Source organism: Zootoca vivipara, chromosome 6 (assembly GCF_965207765.1).
Source record: "Zootoca vivipara chromosome 6, rZooViv2.hap1.1, whole genome shotgun sequence".
NCBI classification, from domain to species: domain Eukaryota; kingdom Metazoa; phylum Chordata; class Lepidosauria; order Squamata; family Lacertidae; genus Zootoca; species Zootoca vivipara.
The window spans coordinates 56252926-56279191 of NC_142589.1; the positions used below are offsets into that span (position 1 = coordinate 56252926).

The following is a 26266-nucleotide window of genomic DNA, read 5'->3' on the forward strand; positions in this document are numbered from 1 at the left end:
TCTCTCTCTCTCTCTCTCTCTCTCTCTCTCTCTCTCTCTCTCTCTCTCTCTCTCTCTCTCCTATAATTTGCTTCTGGTCAAATTGCTCTTTTTAATGAAATGGTCCTCCAGGAAAACGGGAAAATTCTGCTGAGCCAACTGTTCCATCCCCATCCCACCCCCAGCTGATTTAGAGGCATTAAGAGCAAAGCCTGGTACATACTTTTCAAGAGAGTAAATTGGGAAATCAACAGGTGAAGAAACCCCACCCAAAAGGGGGGTGTCATGAGAAAGGGAGGGCAAATGGCAAGGGTGAGTTGCATAAATGAGGTAGTCATGACTGGCACAGGAAAGGGCAAATCTGTCAAATTTTCTTTTGCTCAGTTTTGCATTTTTCTAACCTTAAGACTACATTTCTGCATCAGTTTGTGATTTTGTTTTTTAAGTCCTCATGAAAATTCACCAGCATTTTAGTGCAAGCTTCTAATTTGTAGGTGATTTTGCCTAATATACACATTTCTGCAAGAATTTTCCCCAATATAATGCATGTTTACAGCTTATTTACTCTAATACACACATTTTTGCAAGCAACTTCAGCACTGTGCTGATAATGCCAAGATTGCAAGTTTAATCCCCATATGAGACTGCTGCATATTCCTACATTGCGGGGGGTTTGACTTGATGATCCTCAGGGTCCATTCCAACTCTAGAATTCTATGATTCTTCAATAAAATGCAACTCTACTATGCTATCTAGAGCAGTAGTTCCCTCATTAGATTTATAATGGCGATGGTGATGGTGATGGTGATGATTTAAACTGTGGTCTGCAGACTACTAATGGTCCATGAGTTTCATTCAGGTCACCTGCAGCATACCTGTGAATTTGTGTCTGAAGTTGGGGGGTGGCACATCCATTACATCAAATATTTCTATTTACCTTTAATAGTATTTTTGTTGCTTCTCTTATTTCTTATACTGTCTTTTATCATATTCAAATTTAAATTCTGGTGGAATCACATTTACTATGACAGGCAAAAACAATCAGTAATTTTCAAGTGGTTTGTATGTTTAAAAAAAGAAGGTTTGGAACCAGTGGTCTATAGCAGGCATAGGCAAATTCCATCCCTCCAGATGTTTGGGACTACAACTCCCACCACCCCTAGCTAACAGGACCAGTGGTCAGGGATGATGGGAATTGTAGTCCCCAAACAAGTGGAGGGCCGGAGTTTGCCTATGCCTGGTCTATAGAACCAGAAATTCTCCACCCCTGCCTTAAAGCATGGTTGTCAAATCCAATTTGAGCCACAATATTTTATTTTATTTTATTTTTTATAAAATAAAATTCCACAAAAGATTAAGTACCCTGTCTGTTTGCTATTTGTGGCCCGAAGGAGTGTGGGGTGGGGAAGTAACCCATTCTGCTCAAACAGCCATCTCTAGCCTGGTGCTCTCCAGATGTCTTGGACTATAATCCCCATTGGCCCCAGCCTTCCTGGTCATGTTCCATCAGCCTGAACATTCTGAGGCCATGCTGGCTGCAGCTAATGGGAGCTGCACTACATAGCAGCTGGAGAGCCCCACCTGGGCAATCCCTGCTATAGAACATCCTAGCACCATTTGCCACGAAAGCGCTCCTGTTTATGAGCTCCCTCCAGACTGGTGCTCTGTGTGTGCATGTGCGCGTGTGCTGTGTAATGCATCCTCGATGCAATAATAGTTCATTAGTGGTGGGCATAAACTGGATCATTCCCACATCATTCCACTTTATTGGTTGTTCTGTGATGCTCCCCCAATGTCACCACATCATTGGCATCTGGAGGAAAACTATAGCACAACAAAAGCAGAATGGTGGTGGTGGAGGGGAACCCTAAACATTTGCTGTACAAAAAGTTACCAAATTTCAGCAGGAAGATAAAGGGAACTGGAATCCAAGCAGTAAATGTTCACCTTTACAGGCACAAACAGTTTGGAGAATGAGACTGCCCTAATTCCATCATGAGCACAAATCATCGTTAACGCTCAACAAAAGGAACCCTATGCCTTTGGGGCAGGTATGCTGAAACACACTCGCTTCATCCCGGTTCATATCTGCAGGTGCAGATAACTCAGTGAAGGCTTTTTCAACCCTTCTCCTCAAGTATCACTAGTAAGAAATATCACACTCTTTAATCCACATTAACTCCCATGCACAGAGGTCTGCAGGGAGGGTACCCCGTTGCGTCTCCTCCAAGATCAAGGAGAACAGCAGTAACGGGAGGCGTCGGCTGGTGTTATTGATTCCCAAATGGCAATGGTATTTTTAGAAAGGTTGCCACCCTGGAAAGGAGAACAGAGCTTCTGTAGCAGGGCATGGATGCCACATTCCTGCTTGTTAGTGACGCACTCAAAAAAAAAAAAAGGATACTACAGGTCCCCGGTGTTTAACTGCTGATCACCCAAGGAGCTGGTTAGAGAGGAACACGATCTCACCAGTGAGGAAGTCATCAACACCTCAAGAAAAAGTGCCACAATTAAGGGAAGACTGTGAGTGAGGACTGGCTGGCAACAACACTTTCCCCACTGAAAGCGTTTTTGCAGGAAAGGGGATTTTCAAAGCAAGTGGTCCAAATTCTGCTGCGTTCATTGCAATGGTTATGAGAGGAGGCTAAGAGGCCAAGCTAAGCCGGGGGGGGGGGAAACATGCCTGGTAGGGGTGGGGTGTGTAACTCAGTGGTAGAGCATCTGCTCTGCATTCAGAAGGTGCCAGGTTCAACCCCCGACATCTCCAGTTATGACTGCAAAGGTCCAAGACCCTTTGGGAGAACAGCCCATTCTGACCTACCTTGGATCATTGTTTTAAAGGTTGGGCCCCTAAGAATGGCTCTGCTGATCAGACCAAAGGTCCCTCTACAAGTCCAGCAGACTGATGCTGTACAACAGCAGGCCACATGCTTCTAGGAAGCCCACAAGCACAAAGTCAGCTTTAAAAAAGAGGACTGGACTAATTCAAGGAAGGTAAAGCTATTGCTGCTGGCTACTAACCATGATAGCTATGTGTCCCCACCTTCATTTGTCAAGGCAGGAAAAACCTATGCAATGTGATATTTACACTATAAGGAATTGTTTGGGGTGACTTTTAGGAAGTAAATTGCAATCCCACAGTTGCTAGAAGCCTCAAGTAGGGGCAGCGCTGTTGCCCTCAGGTGCTGCTTGTGGGTTCCCCATAGGCTGGCCACTGTGAGAACAGGATGCAGGACTTCATGTCCTATGGTCTGATCTGGAAGCCAGAACCGTCTTATGCTCTTCAGCGAAACAAGAGGGTAATAGCCCTCTCTCCCTGCTGGAGATAATGTACATAGCCATGATAGTCTTATTCATCATGGATTTGTCTAATGATAATCCTCATTTAAAGCCGTTTAAGTCTTCTGGTAGTGAACTCCACGGATGATGCATTGTGTGAAGAAATGCTGCCTTTTGTGTCTGTACTGAGTCTGCTGCAATGACCTAAAATTATGGCAAAGCTCTGTCAACTTTCCTACACAGTGTATGCTTCTATAAAACTCAGTCCTGACCCCCACTTACTCACCTTCCCCAGCAAAATAAAAGAGCCCCAGATGTTGAAGCCATTCCTCATAAGGGAGTTGTTGTTCCAGCACCTTAATCAGAGCTGCCTATTTATTCCTACTTTTCACTTTCACTTTCTATTACGTATTTAATCAGTTACAAATCCATAAGAGAACCTGTGTTCTCACATCATTACTGCTAAGTTGACTGTGGAGATAACTTCTATTAAGCAATCTGAATTTAAGAAAGCACTATTTTAAAATGCATTTTTAATATTAAATACTAAAATATATAAGGGACGCAGGTGGCGCTGTGGGTTAAACCACAGAGCCTAGGGCTTGCTGATCAGAAGGTCGGCGGTTCGAATCCCGCAACGGGGTGAGCTCCCGTTGCTCGGTCCCAGCTCCTGCCAACCTAGAGTTCGAAAGCACGTCAAAGTGCAAGTAGATAAATAGGTACCGTTACAGCGGGAAGGTAAACGGCGTATCAGTGTGCTGCTCTGGTTTGCCAGAAGTGGCTTAGTCATGCTGGCCACATGACCTGGAAGTTGTACACTGGCTCCCTCGGCCAATAATGTGAGATGAGCTCCGCAACCCCAGAGCCGGTCACAACTGGACCTAATGGTCAGGGGTCCCTTTACCTTTACTAAAATATATACAGTACCATCTTAGCTGTACTAAGTGCAGCTCATTTCTGATTATGACACATATTTTGTCACTGATTTGCCCCAACCTGCAACACAAGTTTTACCTTTTCTGTTTTTTAACTAAATGTACAGCTTCATCGTTTGTTTGTTTGGTCTCAGACTTTCTACTTGTTGCACTGTGGTCTAAACCACTGAGCCTCTTGGGCTTGCCGATCGGAAGGTTGGCATTTCGAACAGGGCCGTCTTAAGCATATCCGGTGCCATGGTGCCCCGCAGAATTCAGCGCCTGCAGGCTAAAAGGAAAAAAATGAGCCGACGCTCGGCGGGAGCAGCACACGCACCCTCGCTCACTCAGTGCGCTCGTTCGGTGTTCCCCGGACTCTCACCTGGCGCCCTCCAGAACTTGGCACCCTGGTGCCCTGTGCCACTAGCCTCTATGGGTAAGATGGGCCTGAGTTCGAATCCCCACGATGGGATGAGCTCCCGTTGCTCTGTCCCAGCTCCTGCCAACCTAGCAGTTCACAAGCACGCCAGTGCAAGTCGATAAATAGGTACTGCTGTGGCAGGAAGGTAAAGAGAGTTTCCATGCACTCTGGTTTCCGTCACAGTGTTCCATTGCACCAGAAGTGGTTTAGTCATGCTGGCCACATGACCCGGAAAGCTGTCTGTGGACAAACACCGGCTCCCTCGGCCTGAAAGTGAGATGAGCGCCACAACCCCATAGTCACCTTTGACTGGACTTAACCGTACAGGGGTCCTTTACCCTTTTACCTTTTTTTTTTAACCTACTTGTTGCTTTCATCCTCTGTAAGGATGTGCCATGTGCTGGCCCAGGAGCAGTAGGGATTCAGAAGTGAAGATTCAAAAGAGGAAGTCCAAAAAAGAAAGGAAGATGGCTGTGTGGCTTTTACATGGTCAGCTAGGGTCACGCTCATCCACCTGGTCACACACAAGGGGAGGAGGCTCCAGAGCAGGTATGACAGGAAGTCCTCCCTGTCTGGAGGCACATTCCCCTGTGTGTCCATTCTAGGCAACAGGAAAATGTTATTCTTGACTGCTCTAGCAAATAATACAGTGGTGCCTCGCTAGACGAATGCCCTGTAAGACAAATTTTTCGCTTAACGAAGAGATTTTTCGAGCGGAGGTTGCCTCGCAAGATGAATTCGTTTTGTGAAAAATTCATCTAGCGAATTGCGGTTTCCCATAGGAATGCATTGAAATTCAATTAATGCGTTCCTATGGGCAAAAAAGAAAAAGAAAATTCAATGCATTCCTATGGGATCCGCTAGACGAATTTTTCGTTATACGAATTGACCCGTGGAACGAATTAAATTTGTCTAGCGAGGCACCACTGTACATCCCACAGATATGACCTCTTATTGAACATGGGAACAGTTTCCATAGATTTATTTGGCGTTAATGATCGCACAAGCTCACGTTGCCAATCTTTTGCTAGCAGCTAGGATTTTAGTGCCTTCTAAAGCGGGAAATAACAAACACATCACCCATAACTGAATGGTTAAACAAAGTATGGCATGTGGCTGAAATGGAAAGACTGACATCATACATTAAATTAAGAGAACACAGAATAAGAAAGCTTTCACTCAGTATAGGGCCTTTTACATGATTCTGGACAGCACAGCACAATTCATCAGATTTCAATATATATTTGTTCGGAATTCTGTCAATCACTGTTCCACTCCCAGCTTGCAACAAGGACAGTGAAGCTGGGCAAGTCATGCCTGCTCAGCCCAATGCGATGTGCCTGTGGAATTCAGCAACCCCCTCCCGTATGATCCTAGCCACCAGGGATAGAGCCCCAAGGCCTGAGCTTCTAACTTCCACAAACTGCCAGGGTACCAGTTCAGTAGCAATGAGACTCCTTCTCCGAACAACAGAACTGGATAAGAAGACAACTCTCCATTGAGAGCTTCTCTCCATGACATTCAAGGAGTTAAGGCAACATTCTGCACTGGGCTGAATTTTTTTGCTGTGCTTTGGAAGTTCACTGCCATCCCTCCCACCCTGCTAAATCCCTTGCTGGGATTTCTCATTTTCTAGCACAATATTTGCAAACAAGCAACTAAACAACTTCTGAACCCTTGGAACTTACAAACAATGCAATCTCTCACTTCTATCTCATTTTTGGGGACCGAGAAAGAAAGCATTTTCTAATGCAACAGCAAGGATATCACAGTGAAACAAACACAACTCCACTAAGTGGCATTTTGGGGATCTATTTCTTAACCTTTTACTATAGGTTTGCATGGTGGTAGAGCTCTTGCTGTGACCTACCTTGGGTCAGGCCATGACCTACACTATTGAGTCCCAAACCACCAGGTGAAGACCAGTGGTGTAGACAATACTGATCTAAAGGGATCAATGGACGGACTCAGTAGAAGCTGAGTCCAGAACAGTTGCTGCTACCAACTAAGACTGATTCTTTACAACAGCTCCCCCATATTTCCGTCTTGGCAGTTGGCACAGGAACTCAGTTGCAGGAAGCTCTGTCAATTGTAGAGACCAGCAGGTGAGTAGGCAGGCAATAATGCACACCAAAAGATATGATGAGGGCTAGAAACCTGGAAGATTACAATGAAAAGCCAAGATTGTCAAAAGCCCGAATTCTGCATTGGCACCAAGCTCCATGTGGACTTTTCTGCACTACACAGCATGCACTGGGGGCCACAGCAGCTGTAGAAACTGGTGCAGAAACTGGTTTAGGGGGCAGAGAAGAACCAAATCTACAACACACACCATGAGGGCTAGAGACCTGATGAAAAGGGTTAAAATGAAAACCATGCCTTTTACGAATCTGAACACTACACCAGGCTTCAAAAGTGGGGTTGGGGTGCATGGCTAATAGGAAAAGATCAGTAATAATCATCAGACACACCACTTCTCCCCTTTTGCACATTGATATTTTTCTCTATCTATCCATCCTGTTAAAATAACCCAGTTAAGAGAGACTGGGGGGGGAGGGGAGGGAGCAAGATCCCCAGCACAGGAGAATCGTAACACCTGCTCTCTGATTTATAGCTTTCCTGCTTTCTCGAAACCCTGCTGCAACCCTGATGCTCAAAGAAGATGAGCTATCTAATTAGGTGGAAAAGAGGGGAAGTCATTTCCGATATCACAAGGCAGCCCCACCTCTGAACCCTCCAGAATTAACACTGCCTCTTTGTGCCCAGCACAGGAGTCGATGCAAAGTTTCATGGCCTGCCACTCCTCCTTTTGTTTTGCATAATTACCCTTTGTGCTGAACCCAAGAAACATCGCCACCCAGTGCTATTAACTCATAGATCATTAATGCTTTTGTGGGCTTTACAAAACAATTAGAGGCAAGGCGGTCCTCCGCCGCTTGCCGCTAACCCAATCACTCTTCATTCCGAGGCTCCCCGGTGCACGGACTCGTGAGGCTGTCTCCCTTCCGAAGCCCACATTTGATGAATTGCACTGTCTTTTCTGCTGTTGCTGAGAGTGAGTTTGTTAATGAAATTAACAAATTCAAATGTGTGTTTTACGTGGCCCGCGTTGGCAAAGGGAGGGAGCGGAGGGGAGGGAGGGCAAACCTGCTTTTAACAAACGCTTAGCTTTTATTCAAAACGCAGTTCAAAAACATCACCCATGCATCATCTTAATTATCTCTACAACAGTTCTGCAAAGTAGGCCACTATTAACACACCCAGATGGCGGAGACAAAGCTATAAACAACAGCCAGCCCAAAGCTGTCCTATTTGTACCAGGAACTTCCACCTCATGCAATTAGCTCCCATTTATTTATAAATAGGGTCACTTATGACAACTCAAGTTTCCTGATAATGCTGATTTTTTTTTAAAAAAAAGCACAAATAAATCATGTTTTTGTAAGTTAAAGACTATAACTTGCTGAATCAAACCAAATGTCCATCTAGTCAAGAGCTAAGCTGAATTTTCTCAAAATACTTTACCGAGAAAATGTCTCATCTTTTTCTCACACATTCCCCTGCCTCAAAGAAGACCACATGGCAATTCCCATCCTGCAGTTCTGCACCATTTTTTGATGATGGTTACCACTCAGGTCCCCACCCCATTAGGCATTGCGGAGAATTCAAAATAGTGACCAGACTGTCAACACAAAAGCAGCAGCAGCAGCAAATAATATTTCTTAGAGGGGGGGGAAGGGCTATGTGGCTACAACTGCTTAATAGGGTGCCACACCGACTGGAGGCTGCTGGGAGAATTGTGACTTACAAATAGAGAATTTTGAGAGGACATTTGAGTACAACTCTAGTTAAGTCCAGCATTCTGTTCCATACGCTAGACAACAGTACATCTCCAGGAATTCACAAGCAGGGTGTGAAAATAATAGCACCCCACCCTTCAATACTGCCTGTTCCCCAGAAACCTACATTCAGAGGTAGACTGCCCCTGAAGCTGGAGGGTCCTCTTAGCTCATTGTTGTTGCTAAAAACCCTCCCTCTGTGAATTGTCTGCCCTGCTTTTGAAACCGTTTGGCCACTGCCACATCTTGCAGAAGCAACTTCCAGGGGTTAACCACAACACACATACAAAAATTGTTTGTAAAACACTCTGAATTTTTTTAATGAATACTGGTATATAAATATTTTTACAAATCAAAATAAATAAATCTGCAGGTTTCAAAGCCAACCTTAAAAAGATATAAATATTCCATTTATTCTGCTTAGGGATGGGGTTCTTATTCTCCACATTGTGGAGCTAGCTGATATATTTCCATCTCAATTAAAAAAGAAAAGAAAAATATTGCTAGCTACCTTGAGCTTTCAGATGTAGGGAGAGATAGAAGCCAAATACGGAAAGCAGCACCCAGGCAATTCAGAACGAGCAAGAGAATTCCAAAGAAGTGTATTCAACAAGAGCAAATACAAAGCCTTGTTCTGAAGGAGGAGAAAATATAGGGAGCTGCCTTATAGTATACAGTAAGTACATTGAGTAAATTGGTCCATCTAGCTCAGTGTTGTCTGCACTGACTGGCAGCAGCTCTCCAGGGTGTCCGGCAGGGACATCTCTCAGCCCTACTTGGAGGTGCCAGGGACTGACTCTGGTCCCTGGGGCCTCTTGCATGCAAGGCAGATTCTGTACTGCTGAGCTATGGCCCAAAGCAATTTACGGCAACCCGTTACCAAATGAAAGATGGATTTATAGATATGTCTTCATCTTGCATTATGCCTGAAATCAAATTGAAGCTGCTATACAATTGGGACGATGCAATAATAAGCATTTATAAAGCACAACCCTTTTATACATGTCTCCTCGGAAGTCCACCCCATTGAGTTTAATGGGATTGCAATCTAAATGTTCAAAATGCTTTACATCCTGCTGCAAATCAGATTATCTCCATACTTCAGATGGGACAACTGAAACTGAGAAAGTACCTAGCTTGCTTAAGTGCCCCTTCTGAGTTTACAGCAATGGTGAAATTAGAACTAGGGATTATTCTTTCTTTTTTTATAAATAATTTTTATTTCGTGTTACAAATTCATTCATATTCATCCATAGTAAAAAAAAAAAATGCACGAGATTCTTCAGAATCTCAAGACTTCTCCCCTCCCCTCCATGGGTTCTTTGAGTAACTTTTTAACAGTATATTCTAAGTCCTAGAACTAGGAATTTTTCAATGTGCAGCTCAGCCTCTCACCCGTTATGCTACACCAACTCTTCACAACATGTAGCCCAAAACTTCTAACACTAAGGAAACCCAAAATTTAGTGAAATCCATGACATTTTGATGTATCTCCCACGGTCAGGAGATATAGAAGGATGATAAGCCGCACCAACAGGTTAAAGAACAGTTTCTACCCATGGGCCGTAAGGCTGCTGAATGGAAAACAGCAACTTTGCAGCCGACATTCGGGGTTGGTGGTTGTACGACAGCACCCAGAGTGTAACAAGGACTGAGAGATTGGGGGGGATTACAGTTTAATTTCACTGTAAACAAGTGGTACAGTGACAATAAATTATTTCTATTCTATTCATATAGTCCAGGGGTCCCAAACTAAGGCCCGGGGGCCGGATGCGGCCCAACTGCCTTCTAAATCCGGCCCGCGGACGGTCTGGGAATCAGCATGTTTTTACATGAGTAGAAGGTGTCATTTTATTTAAAATGCATCTCTGAGTTATTTGTGGGGCCTGCCTGGTTTTTTTTACAAGAGTAGAATGAGTCCTTTTATTTAAAATGCATCTCTGAGTTATTTGTGTGCCATAGGAATTCATTCATTATTTTTTTTCAAAATATAGTCCAGACCCCCCCAAGGTCTGAGGGACAGTGGACCGGCCCCCTGCTGGAAAAGTTTGCTGACCCCTGATATAGTCCTTTAAGTTCCAAAAGCAAGCAGATACAACATTTACAAATATGCCCATCTCTCTCTCACCATGTAGCCACAAACTTGCTTTTAAAATCATACCCTGCCATTACCAAATTCCATACTGGGAACCAGCATAGCACAGCCCTTAGAGAATTGAATAAAACACAGGTAATATATGTGCTTTGACCACAGAGATGGGTCAATGATGTGGGGCAATGTGAGTGGGACCTTCATCTGAATTTTATTCTACTATTACCTGCCTCCTCCAAGGTTCTGGGGAAGAAACAGGCAGTAAAGGACATGATCCAGGGAAGTTTTAGAACCAAGTCATCTGCATTCTCATGACTACCAATATAGAGACTACCAGAGAATCCCACGCTTGCAACATCCAGTTCTTTGGGTACAATTGCAAAATGACCATCTAAATACGGTGTCAAGAAGGATTTTTTTCTTTTCTTAGTTTTTGCTTTTAAATGTTTTAAAGTGTTTTCAGTACTGCTTTTAATTACAGTATTTAATTTTTAACAATATCTATATTGATTGTGTGGATTTAGCTGTATTTGTTTTCATTTATGCTCGGAGCTGCCTTGCATCCTGACCGAGAAAAAGGCAGAAGCTAAATTAATTAAGTAAATGGGAACTATAGGGTTGCGGTGCTCATCTCGCTTTCAGGCCAAGGGAGCTGGCGTTTGTCCACAGACAGCTTTCCAAGTCATGTGGCCAGCATGACTAAACCGCTTCTGGCACAACAGGGCACTGTCAGCGACGTAAGAAGATAGTGGCGGTGGGAGCGGGCCGCCCCAAGCGGCGGGCTCCAAGGGGCGCCATCGCGGGTGCCGCCCCACCCCAAAATGTGTGTCACGCCCCTCCGGGAGGCGCCCCCACCCCTGGAATGCATGCCACACCGCTCTGGGAGGCACGCCGTGCCCCCGGGAGGCGTGCCACGGCCCTCCGGGAGACACACCCCACCCCCGGAACGCATGCCATGCCCCTCCGGGAGGCGCACCGAGGCCCTGGAACATGCACCCCACCCCCAGAACATGCGTCCCTCCCCTCCGGGAGGTGCGCCTCACCCCCAGAACAGGCGCCAGCCCCGCCCCCGCCCCCGGTGCCAGAGCATGAAACTCCGCCACTGGGCACTGTGACGGAAATCAGAGCACACTGAAACACCGTCTATCTTCCCACCTATTTATCTACTTGCACTGGTGTGCTTTCAAACTGCTAGGCTGGCAGGAGCTGGGACAGAGCAACGGGAGCTCTCCCCATCACGCAGATTCTAACCACCGACCTTCCGATCGGAAAGCCCGAGAGGCTTAGTGGTTTAGACCACAATGCCACCTGCGTCCCAATTTAATAAATATCTGTAAATAACAGGATCATCTTTAATATGCAATTGTAAAATATTCTTCTACTATTGTGGGTACCACAGCAGGAGAACAAACAGTAGCTTCTCCCTGGCATTTATTAGCCTGAGTGTTTATCGTAAGTCTGAAAGCAGAGGGGCAATCTGTTACAGAAATATATTTCCACTTGCTTCTCAAGTTGCTATGTAATTCAACTGAGTCCCCATTGCCCTCTAGATCCTGGCCAAAGGAACTTTTAAGGCCGCAGTCCTAAGTGTGCTTACCCCCTGGCAAGTCTCACGGAAGATACCGGTAGCTCACAGCAAACCTGCATAAAGCCAAACTGAACAACATACACAGTCAAATGAAGTCTTCACTCAAGACAGCCTTGTCGGGCAGCAAGAAAGAGATTAAGATTTTAATCTTTGTTTCCTCCAATGTAATTAAACTAAGCAGCCTCTCTCCGAAAGTCCATTGCCGGCTATAACATAAATAACATTTCCTCAAGTACTAAGTAGACTTTTCACCAATTGCCTCTTTAGTTGATGCTCACAGCCGGGGTGTTTTTTTTTAAAACAGTTTGTAATGCCAAGAGAGTTTTACGCACAGGAAAAAGAGACCCACAAACGAATGGTTTTGGCTCTGGGTCCTTTCCAATCCGGGAAAGCCTATGAGCCTGTTAAACCAGCTTATTTAAACATTCAAACAATTTTTCAAATTCAAAGCAGGAAAGCACACCCTCTCTCCCTTGAACTTGGGAGTGGAAGGGAAGAGACTGGAAAAGCCAGTACTGTATGTATGAAATTCACAAAAAGAAAAAGAAAACTTTTTCTTTCTTAGATGAAAAATAATGTGTTGTTGCTGTTGTTGTTCACCCTAAGATTTCAGAGTGATTTACAACAATTTAAAAGCCAACATTAAAAACAATTTCAAAAATTAAAAAGGGTATCAGCAGAACAGAAAAGTTCGTGCTGCTAAGCTGCAGAACAAGGTAGGGGTGAGAAATTAACCTTTAAAAGTGACATACACCGCTTGATTGCAAAAACCTCAAAGTGGTTTACAAAATGAATAAAACCACAGAATTATCATCAAAAACAACTACTTAAAACATTGAAAGAAACGATAAACTGAAAACAGATTAAAGCACACATCAACAGGACTGATCGGTCTCGCAGGGCTTTTTATGTTTATATTGTTTAAAATATTTAAATTCCACCTTTTTTGACCAAATCCCACTTTTTTAAAAAGAAAGGAGATTCCGACTAAACATCAAGAAGAACTTTCTGATGTTAAGGGCTGTTCAACAGTGAAACAGGTCTCCCTCAGGACGATGTGGACTCCTCTTCATTGGAGGTTTTCATTGGAGGTCTGTCATGGATGCTTTTGTTGACATTCCTGCATTGTAGGACTAGATTACCCTCAGGATCCCTTGCAACTCTACGATTCTATGAAAGTTCTCAGGCAGCTCAAAACAAGAATTTTATTTTAAAAAATTCTTTAACAATGAAAGTATAGCTACAGTAACAAAGCGTGTCAAGGTTCTTTTTCTTTTCTTTAATAGCCTAAAGCTAAAACCAATTTAAAATGCCTAGGCATCAGGCCATAGCTATTGTATCATGATTGTCTATACAAAACACACCTTCCCAAAGAAACAAAAAGCCTCAGTCAAAGTTTCCAGTGCAGAGAACAGCTGCTTGTGTCTTCCAGGGCACACAAAACTAACATCTTCCACCCTCCCTGACTCAGTGCAAAGAAATATGGAATAGTTACCTATCTAGTTCCTGTTTGGAGACAAAGACAGATAAGAGGAACAGCCAAAACTGAATCCCTATTCAGACGGTAATATGATCAGTGGAGAAGCAAATAATTGTATTGTCAAAATTAAGCGGGGAATAAAGGACTGCTCCTTTAAAAAGGTGAACAGGGAGGCAAATGCCCAGGGTGTTGGAGGAGGGCAGGATTGCCAAGACAGCCTGATGGTCTTACACACCAATCAAGAAGAGATTCTGTTCCACTTTACAGCTCTGCTAGCTTTTGCTCATAAAGAAGGCTGGTCGCCGAAGAATTGATGCTTTTGAATTATGGTGCTGGAGGAGACTCTTGAGAGTCCCATGGACTGCAAGAAGATCAAACCTATCCATTCTTAAGGAAATCAGCCCTGAGTGCTCCCTGGAAGGACAGATCGTGAAGCTGAGGCTCCAATACTTTGGCCACCTCATGAGAAGAGAAAAATCCTTGGAAAAGACCCTGATGTTGGGAAAGATTGAGGGCACTAGGAGAAGGGGATGACAGAGGACGAGATGGTTGGACAGTGTTCTTGAAGCTACGAACATGAGTTTGACCAAACTGCGGGAGGCAGGGCAAGACAGGAGTGCCTGGCGTGCTATGGTCCATGGGGTCACGAAGAGTCGGTCACGACTAAACGACTAAACAACAACAACAACAGCTTTGCTCTTTGCAGTGTCTGGGAAGGAGGTAGACACAACTGAGAAGAGATCCAGGTCTAATAGGTGGAGAGATAAATAATGCCACAAGGAGCAGCCAGGTAGGGCAAGACAGAGGCCCAGAGAAATTGCAACACCTGCCTTGCATGTAAAAGGTTCCAGGTTCATTCCCCAGCATCTCCAGGTAGGACCAAGAGAAATAAAGGCTGTCTGAATATCCTGGAGAGTCACTGCCAGCCAGTGCAGGCAATACTGAGCTAGATGGACAAATGGTCTGAGTCAGGATAAAGGAGCTTATCACGTCCATAGTGGGGATCAGATTCTGCAAAAAAGGGAGGCATTTTGGGGTGAATCAGCAGAAAGGGAGCTGGGACAGGAGATGGAGCCCAGTTTCCAACAGCATTGTATACCTATTGAAACAACTATTCTTCTCCCCATGATGGAAGGAAGGAATCCCCTTTGGACCTCATATTCAGCTTTCCTGTTGCAACTCTGCCTTACATCTTCCTGAAGGACCTTGTGTGGACCAGCCTAGAGTAGGGAAATCTAGAGAAGCCTCTCCAGCAGCGGTCCTCCAGGTGTCATTGGACTCATTACAGTATTTAGAGACAACTAAATAAACCACAGAGCCTAGGGCTTGCTGATCAGAAGGTCGGCGGTTCGAATCCCTGCGACGGGGTGAGCTCCCGTTGCTCAGTCCCTGCTGCTACCAACCTAGAAGTTCGAAAGCATGTCAAAGTGCAAGTAGATAAATAGGTACCGCTCCGGCGGGAAGGTAAACGGTGTTTCTGTGCACTGCTCTGGTTCGCCAGAAGCGGCTTAGTCATGCTGGCCACATGACCTGGAAGCTGTCTGCGGACAAACGCTGGCTCCCTCGGCCTATAGAGTGAGATGAGTGCCGCAACCCCGGAGTCATCCGCGAGTGGACCTAACAGTCAGGGGTCCCTTTACCTTTATTTTATGATTAACTAATATACAAATGGTTGAAATAAATAAGGTAAGAATTCCCATCAGTATCAACCAGCATGACCAATGGTCAGAGGTGATGGGAGTTTAGTCCAGCAACAACTGGAGGGATAAAGGTTCCTCATCCTTCATCTACAGACAGAAGTTGCCAACACCTTTCAGGGTTCACAAGCTGGCAGAACACAAAAAGGGTCCTTTTACCTGTTAGCCCCACAATGAAATGGTACCCTAGCCAAGGAGGATCCCCTTAGCTAGTATGGCCAATATAAACTTTTCAGAGATGAAAAGCTCCAGGGCATGGAAGCATCATCATAGACATCTGTTGTTACTCATGTGCAGATTTACCTACTGCCATCTTACAACTTCACATGTTCCAAGGCTTGTTGAAAAATGGGTCCTGGGGCAGAAGAAGAGTGCATTTCTGAGCTGGGAGGAACGTGTCCTGGGTAAGATTAAGCAGGCGGCAGTGAAAAACAGGAAGACCTGCAAGAATTGCTCTGTCCAAACAGCCTGAAATGCCGTTCTATCACCGCAGGGTTCTCTCAGCATCAATAAGGTTAACTTTCATTTGGGAGGGGGGGACTTTTCATACCATTCAAAAACTCCACACCAATGCACCCCCGGCAGCCCGGGAATGGGTTCTGGCTGCTGGCACAATGTTGTGGCTTCACAGCCTGAGATGCACAAGAAGGGGAAAATCTAAGTGCCTGGTTGCCCCCAAAGTTTGGTGCCATCACTTAAGAGATCTGGCTCTCCCTTCCCTCAGTCGGCTCAGGCAACGGAAACCCCTGCTGCCAAGTCTTCCAAGATAATGCCTCTAACTTATTGTTCCATATAAAAGAAGCAGAATTAAAGAACACTTTAAAATCCAGCCCTCCTTCCAAAATGGAAACTGAACTTTGAGTCCAGGCAACCTGCTTTTGCTCAGAATCCATCCCTTCCTACCCTTGTCTCTTCCTCAGCTGCTTCTGCTGATGGAAAATTTGAACTGTAAGCTCCTGCTCTATTTTGCTGTGCTGCTCTGAAAAGTACTGGATATATGGTGCCCTCAATGTCTGAACAACAGGGGCACAGTCAGAGTTGAACCTCAATTTTAGATCTAGCCAGTCCCAACCCCTCACCTGGAAACTGATTACTTACATGAAAGAGGGAGTGGGAAGAGTAATCCTATGCTATGGCTTTAGCCAGGGTTTTATCCAAAAGTAAGTAGTCATCAAATCACAGCCAATCACTCCCCTTCCAGGTGAGTTATCTACCTGGCTTCATATCCACAATCACCAAGGCAAAAAACACAAACAAAAAAACCCCAAGCCCCTTTGTTCAATCTGCAGCATGCACAGAAGGAGCAGCACTAATCCTTTTACCACTTATTAACCAGACTAGGAATAGATTTTGTGCACACGTATGCTTAATTGCAAACAGTTACCACTAATTACTGAGTACAGGGAGCAACGCCTAGCCAAATTGGAGGCTACAGCTTCAATGATATCAAGTAAGCGAAGACCTGCCATTCGCTTGAGTTGCCACTAGAAGTTAAGAGCAAAATAATGGCTTCATCATTAAATATATTTTTCAAACTGATTTTTAATCTGCACCCTAAGTCTTGCAGGTGGCAAGGGGGGACCCGAGGAGCCTTCTGTCTATCTGCATCAGCTCAAGTTATTGATCTCTGTGTTGGCCAAAGAAACAAGAGCAGCAAAACAAGCACCACAATAGCTTATCCGGGCTCAAACTTCGATCAGCAAAAGAACATGCAGGCTTCAGAGTTACACAAGGCTCTTTTATCACACCAAATTGCAAAAGAAAAAAAGAAAAACAGCAGAAGCAAGGATTTGCATATGGGAATGGGCCATTGGCCATATAGGAACTCTCTCACAGACACACTCCATCCCTTCCTCCAAAGATATAGATGTGGCAGGCATGAGCATACCAGTAAGGTGGGCATGCACTTTACGAAAAGTTTAAAAAAAAAACTGATAAGGGGGGCAGGGGGAGAGCAGGCTACTTTCTCAGACACTCAAAATGTGTATGAACATTTTGCTTCATATCTCAGGTTCTAAAATGCTCCAGATGTGGTCCCTTCCAGCTTCACAATTAATTATATGATTCTATGATATTTCCTCTTTTTAAAGTATGAAAGCTGGGAAACTGGAGGTTAGGATTCATTGGAGGGAAGGCTGGCTCTCCCCCCACCCAGCAGATGCCCAAAGAGTTAGCTTAGTTTGAACACTGGGGATTGGCCCTGTCTGCACCACTTTGCAAGTTTCTTTGGCTAAACAGGAATTGAAACCCAGGTCTCTCCACTCCAATTCTAACATTCTAACCGCTACACTGTGCAACTTTTTTCAGTTTAGCAGCCAGTCAGCAAGAGTGAGAGGGTGGTAAAGTTGGGCATTTGCCCAAGACCAACAGGGGGCCGCTGGACCAACAGTGCTGCCCTTTCCACTTTGCACAAAATATCCAAGCAGCAGCAGATGTAGTCCAAGGGAAACAACAGTTTGCATGTCCTTACTCTTCTAGCAGAGCCCCAGCCCCCACAGCAAATCCTGGAGTCTGCACTGAAGAGTAGAGAAAACCAAATACAAGCCTGCAGGTGCAAAGCGGTTCCCAGATAGGCTGGGACTGTATAGACAGAAAGCAAAGATATTAGCAAAGCAGGCCAGAAGTCAAGGAGGAAATGGATTTCTGAAGGGGAATATGGTCATGATCTGGATTTGGTGACAGAGAAGCAGCTTTGCCCTCCGATTCCAGCAGTCCTTTGTAGGAAGAAGGGACTGGGCTCTTAAGAAAATAGGATGTAGAGGGTAGGCTGTGCAATCAAGGACTGGTCAGGTGAAACTTGCACTTCCCAAATGTCATGTCAAAAGTTGCTTTGCCAAGCGGCATTTAAATCTGGCTTTGCATTTCACAAATGTGCAATTTAAAGAACGCAAGACTGGGATTAGCGGCAGGCTCAGCCCTCTGTTGACTTTCAGGGCCCCGTTCACAAGTGGAGCAGCGCTGGCCTGCTGAGCATCCCTTGCAACAGTGCCCTCAATCTGCTTTGCATGAGCCTGTACATCTACCCAGTCACAGTGCTGTAAACAAGCTATTTACTAACCAGCTCAGGGTAGCAAACCTTGGTCTGCTTTGGACAATGTTGGCCCTCTTGAACATAGTGATCCATTCAGGCCAAGCTCTCACCTGTGTTTACTAGGAAGCAAGCTCCACTAGAACATCTCTCATTTAGTGAGTCCTCTTGCCCCTCACACCATGTTTCCTCCCTAAGCATAAAACTGTGGGAAGCTGTAAGAATAGCTGGAATACATCTTAATACTACGAGGGGAGGAGGAAAGACACAAACAGAGAGGAACATGGTCTTTAGTTCTGGGCCTGTAAAAAGATGGGACAGGGAGAATTGAGGTGTTAAAAGAATTGGGTGCATGGGTGAATGGTGGCAGAGGAGCCAACTCCTAGGGACCATGGGGGCTTCAGCCTCCACAATAAAATATTTGAGGGGGCTGGGCCCCCACAAAGTTGATGGGCATTCCCATTCAAATGGTGTGTGTGCACTGAGTCATGTGATCGATTATGTGGGGCGGGGCCCCCACAATATTTTATTCAAGTTGGCACCCCTGGATGACGGAACCCCATGCAAAGAGGCACCTTTCCTATGCAAAGACCCTTAGGGAAAAGTTTCCGGTTGGCCGGGAAGGGTCTGGGAGGTCCAGTACTCACATGAAGGCGTGATAGATAAACGCCCAACCTCGGGGTCTTTCCAGCACATTGTAGAGACAGTTCTGGAGGCGCCGGTAGCGTTTGTTGGAGGCGGATCGGGCTCCGGAGCCCCCCCGGGGAACCGGCAGCGGCGTCCCGAGGAGCCCCAGGCGCCTGGGGCTGCCGGCGGCAGGGACGTCGTTTTTCTCCGTCTGCACGGCGGTAAGGGCCACGAACTCCACCCGTTGGGCTTCCACGCCGCCGCCGGGGATCGTGGCCGGAGACAGCATGGCACGGTCCCCGCCGGGCGCCCCGGCCATAGCGCTGGCAAGATGGAGAGGGCACCGTCACCGCATGGAGAGGCACCAGCCTCGAAGCCGGTCAGCCCGGCATCATGGCCCGAGGAAGGGGACCGAGAGGGGCTCCGCCGCGACACTTCGACGCTCGCGCCAGGTTAGGGACCTCCGCGCCCTCACTCTCCTCGCTTCTTGCCCGGTCACACTTCGCCCAGCGCCGCGCCTGGGTCTCAAGGGTTGGAGGCGCCCAGGGCGCACGTGCGGGACCCTCTTCGGAAAGTGAGGCGCGCTCTTAGCCTCGGCCGCGCCGTCCCCGCAGCTTCTTCAGCCTATCCAGAAAAGAAGGGGGCGCAGAGAGAGAGAGAAAAGTCCGGAGGAACTGGGATTCTCCCCCTTGCCTCGCTCACCCAATTACTTCTCCGCCTACGCCCAAGTTTAGAAGAGTTGCCGGTTTACATGGCGCTTCGCTTTGGAGAGCTGGACAGCGTCAAAAGCGCAGCCGGCTGGAAACAGGAGCAGCCGCCGCGGCGGGCTCTTTCTCCTCCTCTTGTCTCGGCCCCTCTCCATCCTGCTGGCTTTCCCACCTGCCTTTTGCTTCCCCGACTCACATGGCACCCTCTTCACCCGCCTCCTTCGGCCTCTCTCCGCCCCTCGGCGACTCGCCTTTCCGACGGCGCGGCGGCGCTCAAGAGGCGCGACGCCCGCGACTCAGCCCCGCCCTGCCTCGCCAGCCCAGAGCCGGGGGCGCGTTTCCTCCACCAGGCGGGAGGCTCAAAGCGAGACGGACGCAAAGGAGCGCGGTTTCCTGTTCGGGGCTGGGGGTCCGCCGTCTTCCTTTCCCGCTAAGCCACCCGTCCCAAGCCAGAGACTGAAAAAAGGTGCTGAAAGTCGCCAAACCACACGCTTCCAAAACTCTCACGGATACGTCGGGTTGGCCGCAGTGAGAACCGGATGCTGAACCAGATGGGCCACTGGCGTCATCCAGCAGGCTTTTCTTATGCCTTTTCTCTCGGGGATCTGTGCGACCGTCTGTCTTCCCGCCCAGAAACCCACCACGGAGGCCTCGACCTACGCGCCTTGCTTTCCAAAATACAGGCAGAGAGATACCTTGTTTCCCGAAAAGGGTGAGCACAATGTCGCCAACTGACTGAAAGGAGCTTGCTCTTCATGCCCGAGGTGCAGAAACCAGAAAGTGAAGCTCCACCCCCCCGTCCCGTCCCCACGCTGGAAGACGGACTCATTTCGCACATCATTTTATTGAATATTCATGTTGATTTGTGCTCACGATGCTCTCAGGGTGGTCACACAAAATCTCACTTTCAATACTGTACTGTTTGTGTCTGCAAAAGTTTTTGGGCTGTCACACAGCTTCATTTCCAATCACTGCATATCCCGTAACTTCCTGCTGAAATCGCATAATATTTTATACTGAATGTATGTGGAAGGGTGTTGTTCTGCTGTAGCCCCTCTGGACAGCACCCATGTGGTTTTTCTGGAGAAACGCCACAGAACAAATTAAAGCAGAATAAAGCCACCACTACTGGCACTATGATTACATCAAGAACCTGTTGCAGAGCACTCTCTGAATAAAACATTGGTCCGAAGAAGGGGCCTTAATAATAATAATAATAATAATAATAATAATAATAATAATAATAATAATAATAATTTATTTATTTATACCTTGCCCATCTGGTTATGTCTCTCCAAAGATTGAGCTTCTTGTGCGAGGCAGAGCTATGGTGGGACGCTGTGAAGTTGGCAACCCTGCTTCCTTGTGGTTTTGCAGAAGCTCTTGGGAAAACATCCAAAGCAGAGTGCTCATTTTAATGGAATGTGCTGAGTAAATTGGTAGATTAATCGACAGCTGACTGGTTTAATCAGCAAAAACAAAGAAAAAAAGGAGAATTTTAATCAGTTGGGCAGGGAGGCTCAATTCACCTGAAAAATTGTTTCTTTTCCAGAATGTGGCAGCTAGACTAGTGACTGGGAGTGGCCACCGAGACCATATTACATTGGTCCTGAAAGACCTACATTGGCTTCTAGTAAGTTTCCAAGCGCAATTCAAAGTGTTGGTGCTGACTTTTAAAGCCCTAAACGGCCTCTGCCCGGTATACCTGAAGGAGTGTCTCCAACCCCATCGTTCTGCCTAGACACTGAGGTCCAGCTCCTAGGGCCTTCTGCCAGTTCCCTCACTGTGAGAATTGAGGTCAGAAGGAACCAGGCAGAGGACCTTCTTGGTAGTGTCACCCTGTGGAATGCCCCCCCCCATCAGATGTCAAGGAAATAAACAACTATCTGACTTTTAGAAGACATCTGATGGCAGCCCTGTTCAGGCAAGTTTTTAATGTTTGATGTTTTGTCGCTTCTTTTTTATTATTATTATTATTATTATTATTATTATTAATATTTTGTTGGGAGTCACCCAGAGTGGCTGGGAAAACCCAGCCAGATGGGTGGGGTATAAATAATAATAAATTATCATCATAATCATTTTAGCATATGGAAGGGTAAGAATTGCCTGCTTTCAGAGGTACCCTCCCTCCCTAATTATGTTTATCTTTCTTTTCCAGAATGTATCCAAAGTAGGGTCCCACACACAACATGAGGGATGATGACTAAAAACTAAGACTGTTACTAAAACAATTTAGAAACAAAAACAAAAACTTGACTGGGTTTCTATTGTGCCTTTTTGCTTCAGAAGGATCTACAAACTGCTTACAAAATAGCAGCCCTGGGCTGCTTCTGTTCCCTCCCATCAGTCCCAGCACCAGCAGTCAGCCAGGTCAGGCACTGACCAAGGACTCCAGGGGCTTGAAAGGGCTGCTCACCTGGTTGGCGCTGCCCTTCAAAACCCTCCCGCATCAGGCCCTGGGATGTTTTGCCACTTTTGAACGAGAGCCATGCTTAGCTCACTTCCATGGTAGGTGGGTGCCATTGTAAGTTACCAAAATGTAATGACCAGGCTTACAGACCTATGCAACATATTGTTTCCATGGATCTGTGGCAGGCATAGGCAAACTCGGCCCGCCAGATGTTTTGGGACCACAACTCCCATCACCCCTAGCTAACAGGAGCAGTGGTCAGGGATGATAGGAGTTGTAGTCCCAAAGTATCAGGAGGGCCAAGTTTGCCTATGTCTGATCTATGGTCTAAATTGGATGATAATTGGAGTTGGTGGGACCATCATCAGTAGCACCATGCCAACACACAGACACACCATGCCCTGAAAGTCTGGAACTGGCCCTCATACTTAGCACTGCTTTATGGTAGGATGCTCTTGCCACCACTGCTCTCATGAGCTTATTGTGGCTCATCCCATCTTCCCCTGGCTATGAGCTTCACTCTCTTCTCCCTGTCCAAGAGCTGAGAGGGAGGACCTTATATGTATGTACATCAGCCAGGCAAAAAGAATGACTGCATGGAAGGGTGTGGGGTCAGGCCTCACCAGCCTTAGGCCCTCATCTTCTGTTTATTGAGTGGGGTGTCATAAGAACATAAGAAAGGCCTGCTGGATCAGGCCAATGGCCCACCTAGTCCAGCATCCTGTTCTCACAGTGCCCAACCCGATCACTGAGGGAAACCTCCAAGCAGGATTTGAACACAAGAGCACTCTCTCTCTCCCTGTGGTTTCCAGCAACTGGTATTCAGAAGCATTTACTGCCTCCATCAACAGCCCTTTCCTCCAATCTCTGAAAAGAAATGCCTATGCCTCCTTGTCCTGATTCTTGTATGTGTGATATATGAGTGAAAAGTGTTAATGTCCCAAGGCACCTGGCTCTCAAGCCAGATTGGTGTGCCCCATGACTGAATGGAGGCAACAGGCTACTCTCCTTACATAGACTCCTGCAGAGATAGATTGCAGACCATAGATCCAGGCAGGGAGGGCATTCTTGAAGCACCAGGAATCATCCAATCATATCTGATGCAGAGAAATAGCAGAATCACCTGATTCCACACACACCCTCCCTAGAGGAAGATGATTGGATGAAGCCAACAAGCCTAGAGAAATCAATCATTCAGAGATGCAACAGGCAGCCTCTACTGTGAGCAGCACTTCTTTGGGCTCTTGGGAGCTTTTAGTTATGTGATGCATCTATTTCTGTTTGGGATTTTGTTGTACTAAGCAGATCAAATCAAATGGGGGAAAACTAAGGAGATCAGTAGGAAATTAGCAGCCACAAAACCACTAAATAAGGACCCAGTATGAACTTTAATTGTCTCAATTTCTGTTAGGAAGACCCAGACATGTTTCCCACCCAATTTTCTGCCCCTTCCCCCCAAAGTTAGTCAAGTGTCTGTGGGCACTCAAGCAAGGGGTACAAATTATATGTTGTTGTTGTTGTTGTTGTTGTTGTTGTTTCCAACCTCACTGTGCTGAATTCTTTTATTTTTGGGGGGGAGCAGGAGGGTGCCCCTGTCCCATTGAGGTTATTTTTTGTTCTAAATACTTTTACACTTACGAAAACCTTGGGGTTCCCCCGAGGCTGCTGATATTGCCTGGATGACACTGTTTGGTCAACATAGAGATCCACACTCAGAGAATTCTAGCCTGACAAAAATATTCAGGGTGCCAAGCAAGGTCAGTGAGGGGTGTGGCCTGGGGAGAGTCCCAGGGGCCAGATTTGAAGGCCTGGAGTGCCACGTTCAGACCCCAGGCCTGAATCTCACCAGGCTCAGTTGGTCGAGCATGAGACACTTAATCTCAGGGTTGTGGGTTCAAGCCCCACGTTAGGTGAAATGTTCTTGCATTGCAGAGGGTTGGACTAGATGATCCTCATGGTCCCTTCCAACTCTACAGTTCTATGGTTCTAAGTTGAAAATGAAATAGTTCTAATAAAGAGTCATGCACAACAGGTCTTCTCTCCCTTCAACTGCTTTCCCACTCTGCTTCTAGCCAGGCCTCCTAATCTAGATGTGGGAAATGCCCTTAAAGGTATAGTCACACTTATCCTTACAGAGCAGGGGAGACTGATTGTACTGGGCTTCTGTGATGGAGTTGTCTGCCATCAGAGACCAGCAAATGCAACTTCCTCAGGCCAGAGGTGGGATGAGCAGCGACTCACCTTGCAGACTTGCATCTGGGGCTAGTCCTGTGTGCAAATCCCCTTCTAACTCATTCTTTAACATCATAATGAAGGAGAAGACTCCAACCCCAGGGTCATGGCAGACCAGTTTCATTTTTGTGGCACTGTCAGATTACATCCTGGTTTGCTCCCTTTCATCTTTGCCAACGGAACCACTTCCCCACCTACAGATTAATCCCACAGGAGGTTGGGTCTGTTATGCTTTCAAAACGGGCTTTGGTTCCTCCAAATGCACCCCCGGGATCCCAACGGCTCCAAGCCACAAGGAACAAGAATGAAAATTAAAGGCTCATGCATTAGTGAATTATTTAATGTGTGGTTGAGGGGCTTGGCACCGATGCCCAGTCCTAATGAGCATCGCTGCTTTCGGAAGGCACTTAGAGATGTGGGCCATAAAAGCATCAATAAGTAATACCTCTGCCACCTACATTCTCCTCCCAGCAAAGGGACTTGCTAGGAAAAACTGGAGCAGAAGCAATCTCCCGAGGTCCAGTAAAAGGTGACCAGTCAAGGCACATGCTTCAAATATCCCTATTTATTCCTGGGCCCTCAATAAAAGAGAAGCCTTGCTGTTGGGTCAGGCCAAAAGAGGACCACATCTAGCCTAACAACCTGTTCTCACGGTGGCCAGCCAGGTGTCCATGGGAAGCCTGCAGGCAGAACCTGAAGGCGCCTGCACTGTCTCCCCACAACAACAGAGATTCACTGTTGCTCTGCCTACCTTATGCTAAAGGAGAACCCCAGTTAGCTTTTTTCCTATTTTATTTTAAATATGCTTTATTAATTTTGCACACGCTTTAGAAAACAATAAAGCACAATGGGGGAGAAATGGTGAATCACATTTTGATGGGCAGAAGATACTGTATAAATAATATAGACTGTTTGTGCATCTTGCATTTCACAGAAGCAATACAAACTTATGGATAGAGCCATTTACTTGTAGAGTTGGGAGGGAACATGAGAACCCACCTATCAAAGGCGGCCCACTCCTTTACACATTCAGTTACCCCGGGTTGACAAACTCTGAACTGAACTCATAGGCTTGGCGCCTTGCTGGAACTGAGCAGGTCAGGATATTGTCAGCACCTGGAGGGGAGGCCACCTGAGAACCACATCTATGCTGTGCTGGGTTCCATGATGGAAGAAAGGCAGGAGATAAATTAAGTACAAGATTATATTAATTTTGTTTGCTTACTTAAGGAGGAGGATCAGAGATGCGTGTTGCACTGAGGGTGGGTGACATGTCCTCCAGGATCCCTTCCAACTCCAAATTCTGTGATTCTGTGAAGAAGAACCAGTGGTTCCTTGGTGGTAGCAGCTGGGAACTCTTGCACAAGGGCTGTTAACTATGCATGATGCAGTTCTATAAGAGAATGGAGAAACACAACATTTGGTTTCCAGCTTTCATTTCAAAAGAGAACTAGGTTTTGAGGCCTTATTAGTGTGAGGATATATTTAGGAAAGGCTGCCTGATGACATCTCACTAATTAAAGAATGTGACTGCCTAGTTCTGTGCCTTTCCTCCTAACTAGCATGACCAGAATCAAATATGCAAAAACAACCAAGTTCTCTTCGTTTGCCTAATTTCTACATGCCACAGAAATCACCTTTGCTTGAAGCAGGATTTTTCTTTTTCTAAGAACACACAGAATAGCTTTCAGCCCTTGACTCACCTTGCTTTTTCAGGATAAACAATCATATGCACAAGGGCAGGATGATCTTTTCTGGTGGGCATCTCTGGGGAGACACAGCTGAGCTGTTCCTTTGCCTGCTGATCTGCACAATCAACAGTTCACATGCTTAGTCTGCTTTATGGGATTAGCAACTGGGCCAAAGCTGGTCCTGAGAGGGACATCGCAGCCATTCTCCCAGTTGCCAGGCCAGAGAACTCAGAGTCAGCAGTGCAGTGGTCAGAGCATTGGACTAGCCCCAGGAAGACC

The 26266-nt window shown here is 46.2% G+C and overlaps 1 protein-coding gene and 1 long non-coding RNA gene across 3 annotated transcripts in view; one reads left to right on the top strand and one right to left on the bottom strand.

Moving 5' to 3' along the window:
- Positions 1-21137, bottom strand: part of KCNQ4 (potassium voltage-gated channel subfamily Q member 4) — a 90390-nt gene extending 69253 nt beyond the window's left edge. Inside the window, exon 1 of one of the 2 annotated variants that reach the window (XM_088672249.1) lies at positions 18965-21137. In XM_088672249.1, the coding sequence (XP_088528375.1) occupies positions 18965-19263 (299 nt within the window). In that variant the 5' untranslated portion in view covers positions 19264-21137. The remainder of the gene's footprint in view (positions 1-18964) is intronic. The other variant, XM_035121190.3, reaches the window with a different exon arrangement.
- Positions 20234-24095, top strand: LOC132592377 (uncharacterized). The gene is made up of 3 exons (XR_009557841.2): positions 20234-20363; positions 21204-21284; positions 21813-24095. It is a non-coding gene; the product is annotated as an uncharacterized LOC132592377 (long non-coding RNA).
- Positions 24096-26266: the final 2171 nt, after the last annotated feature.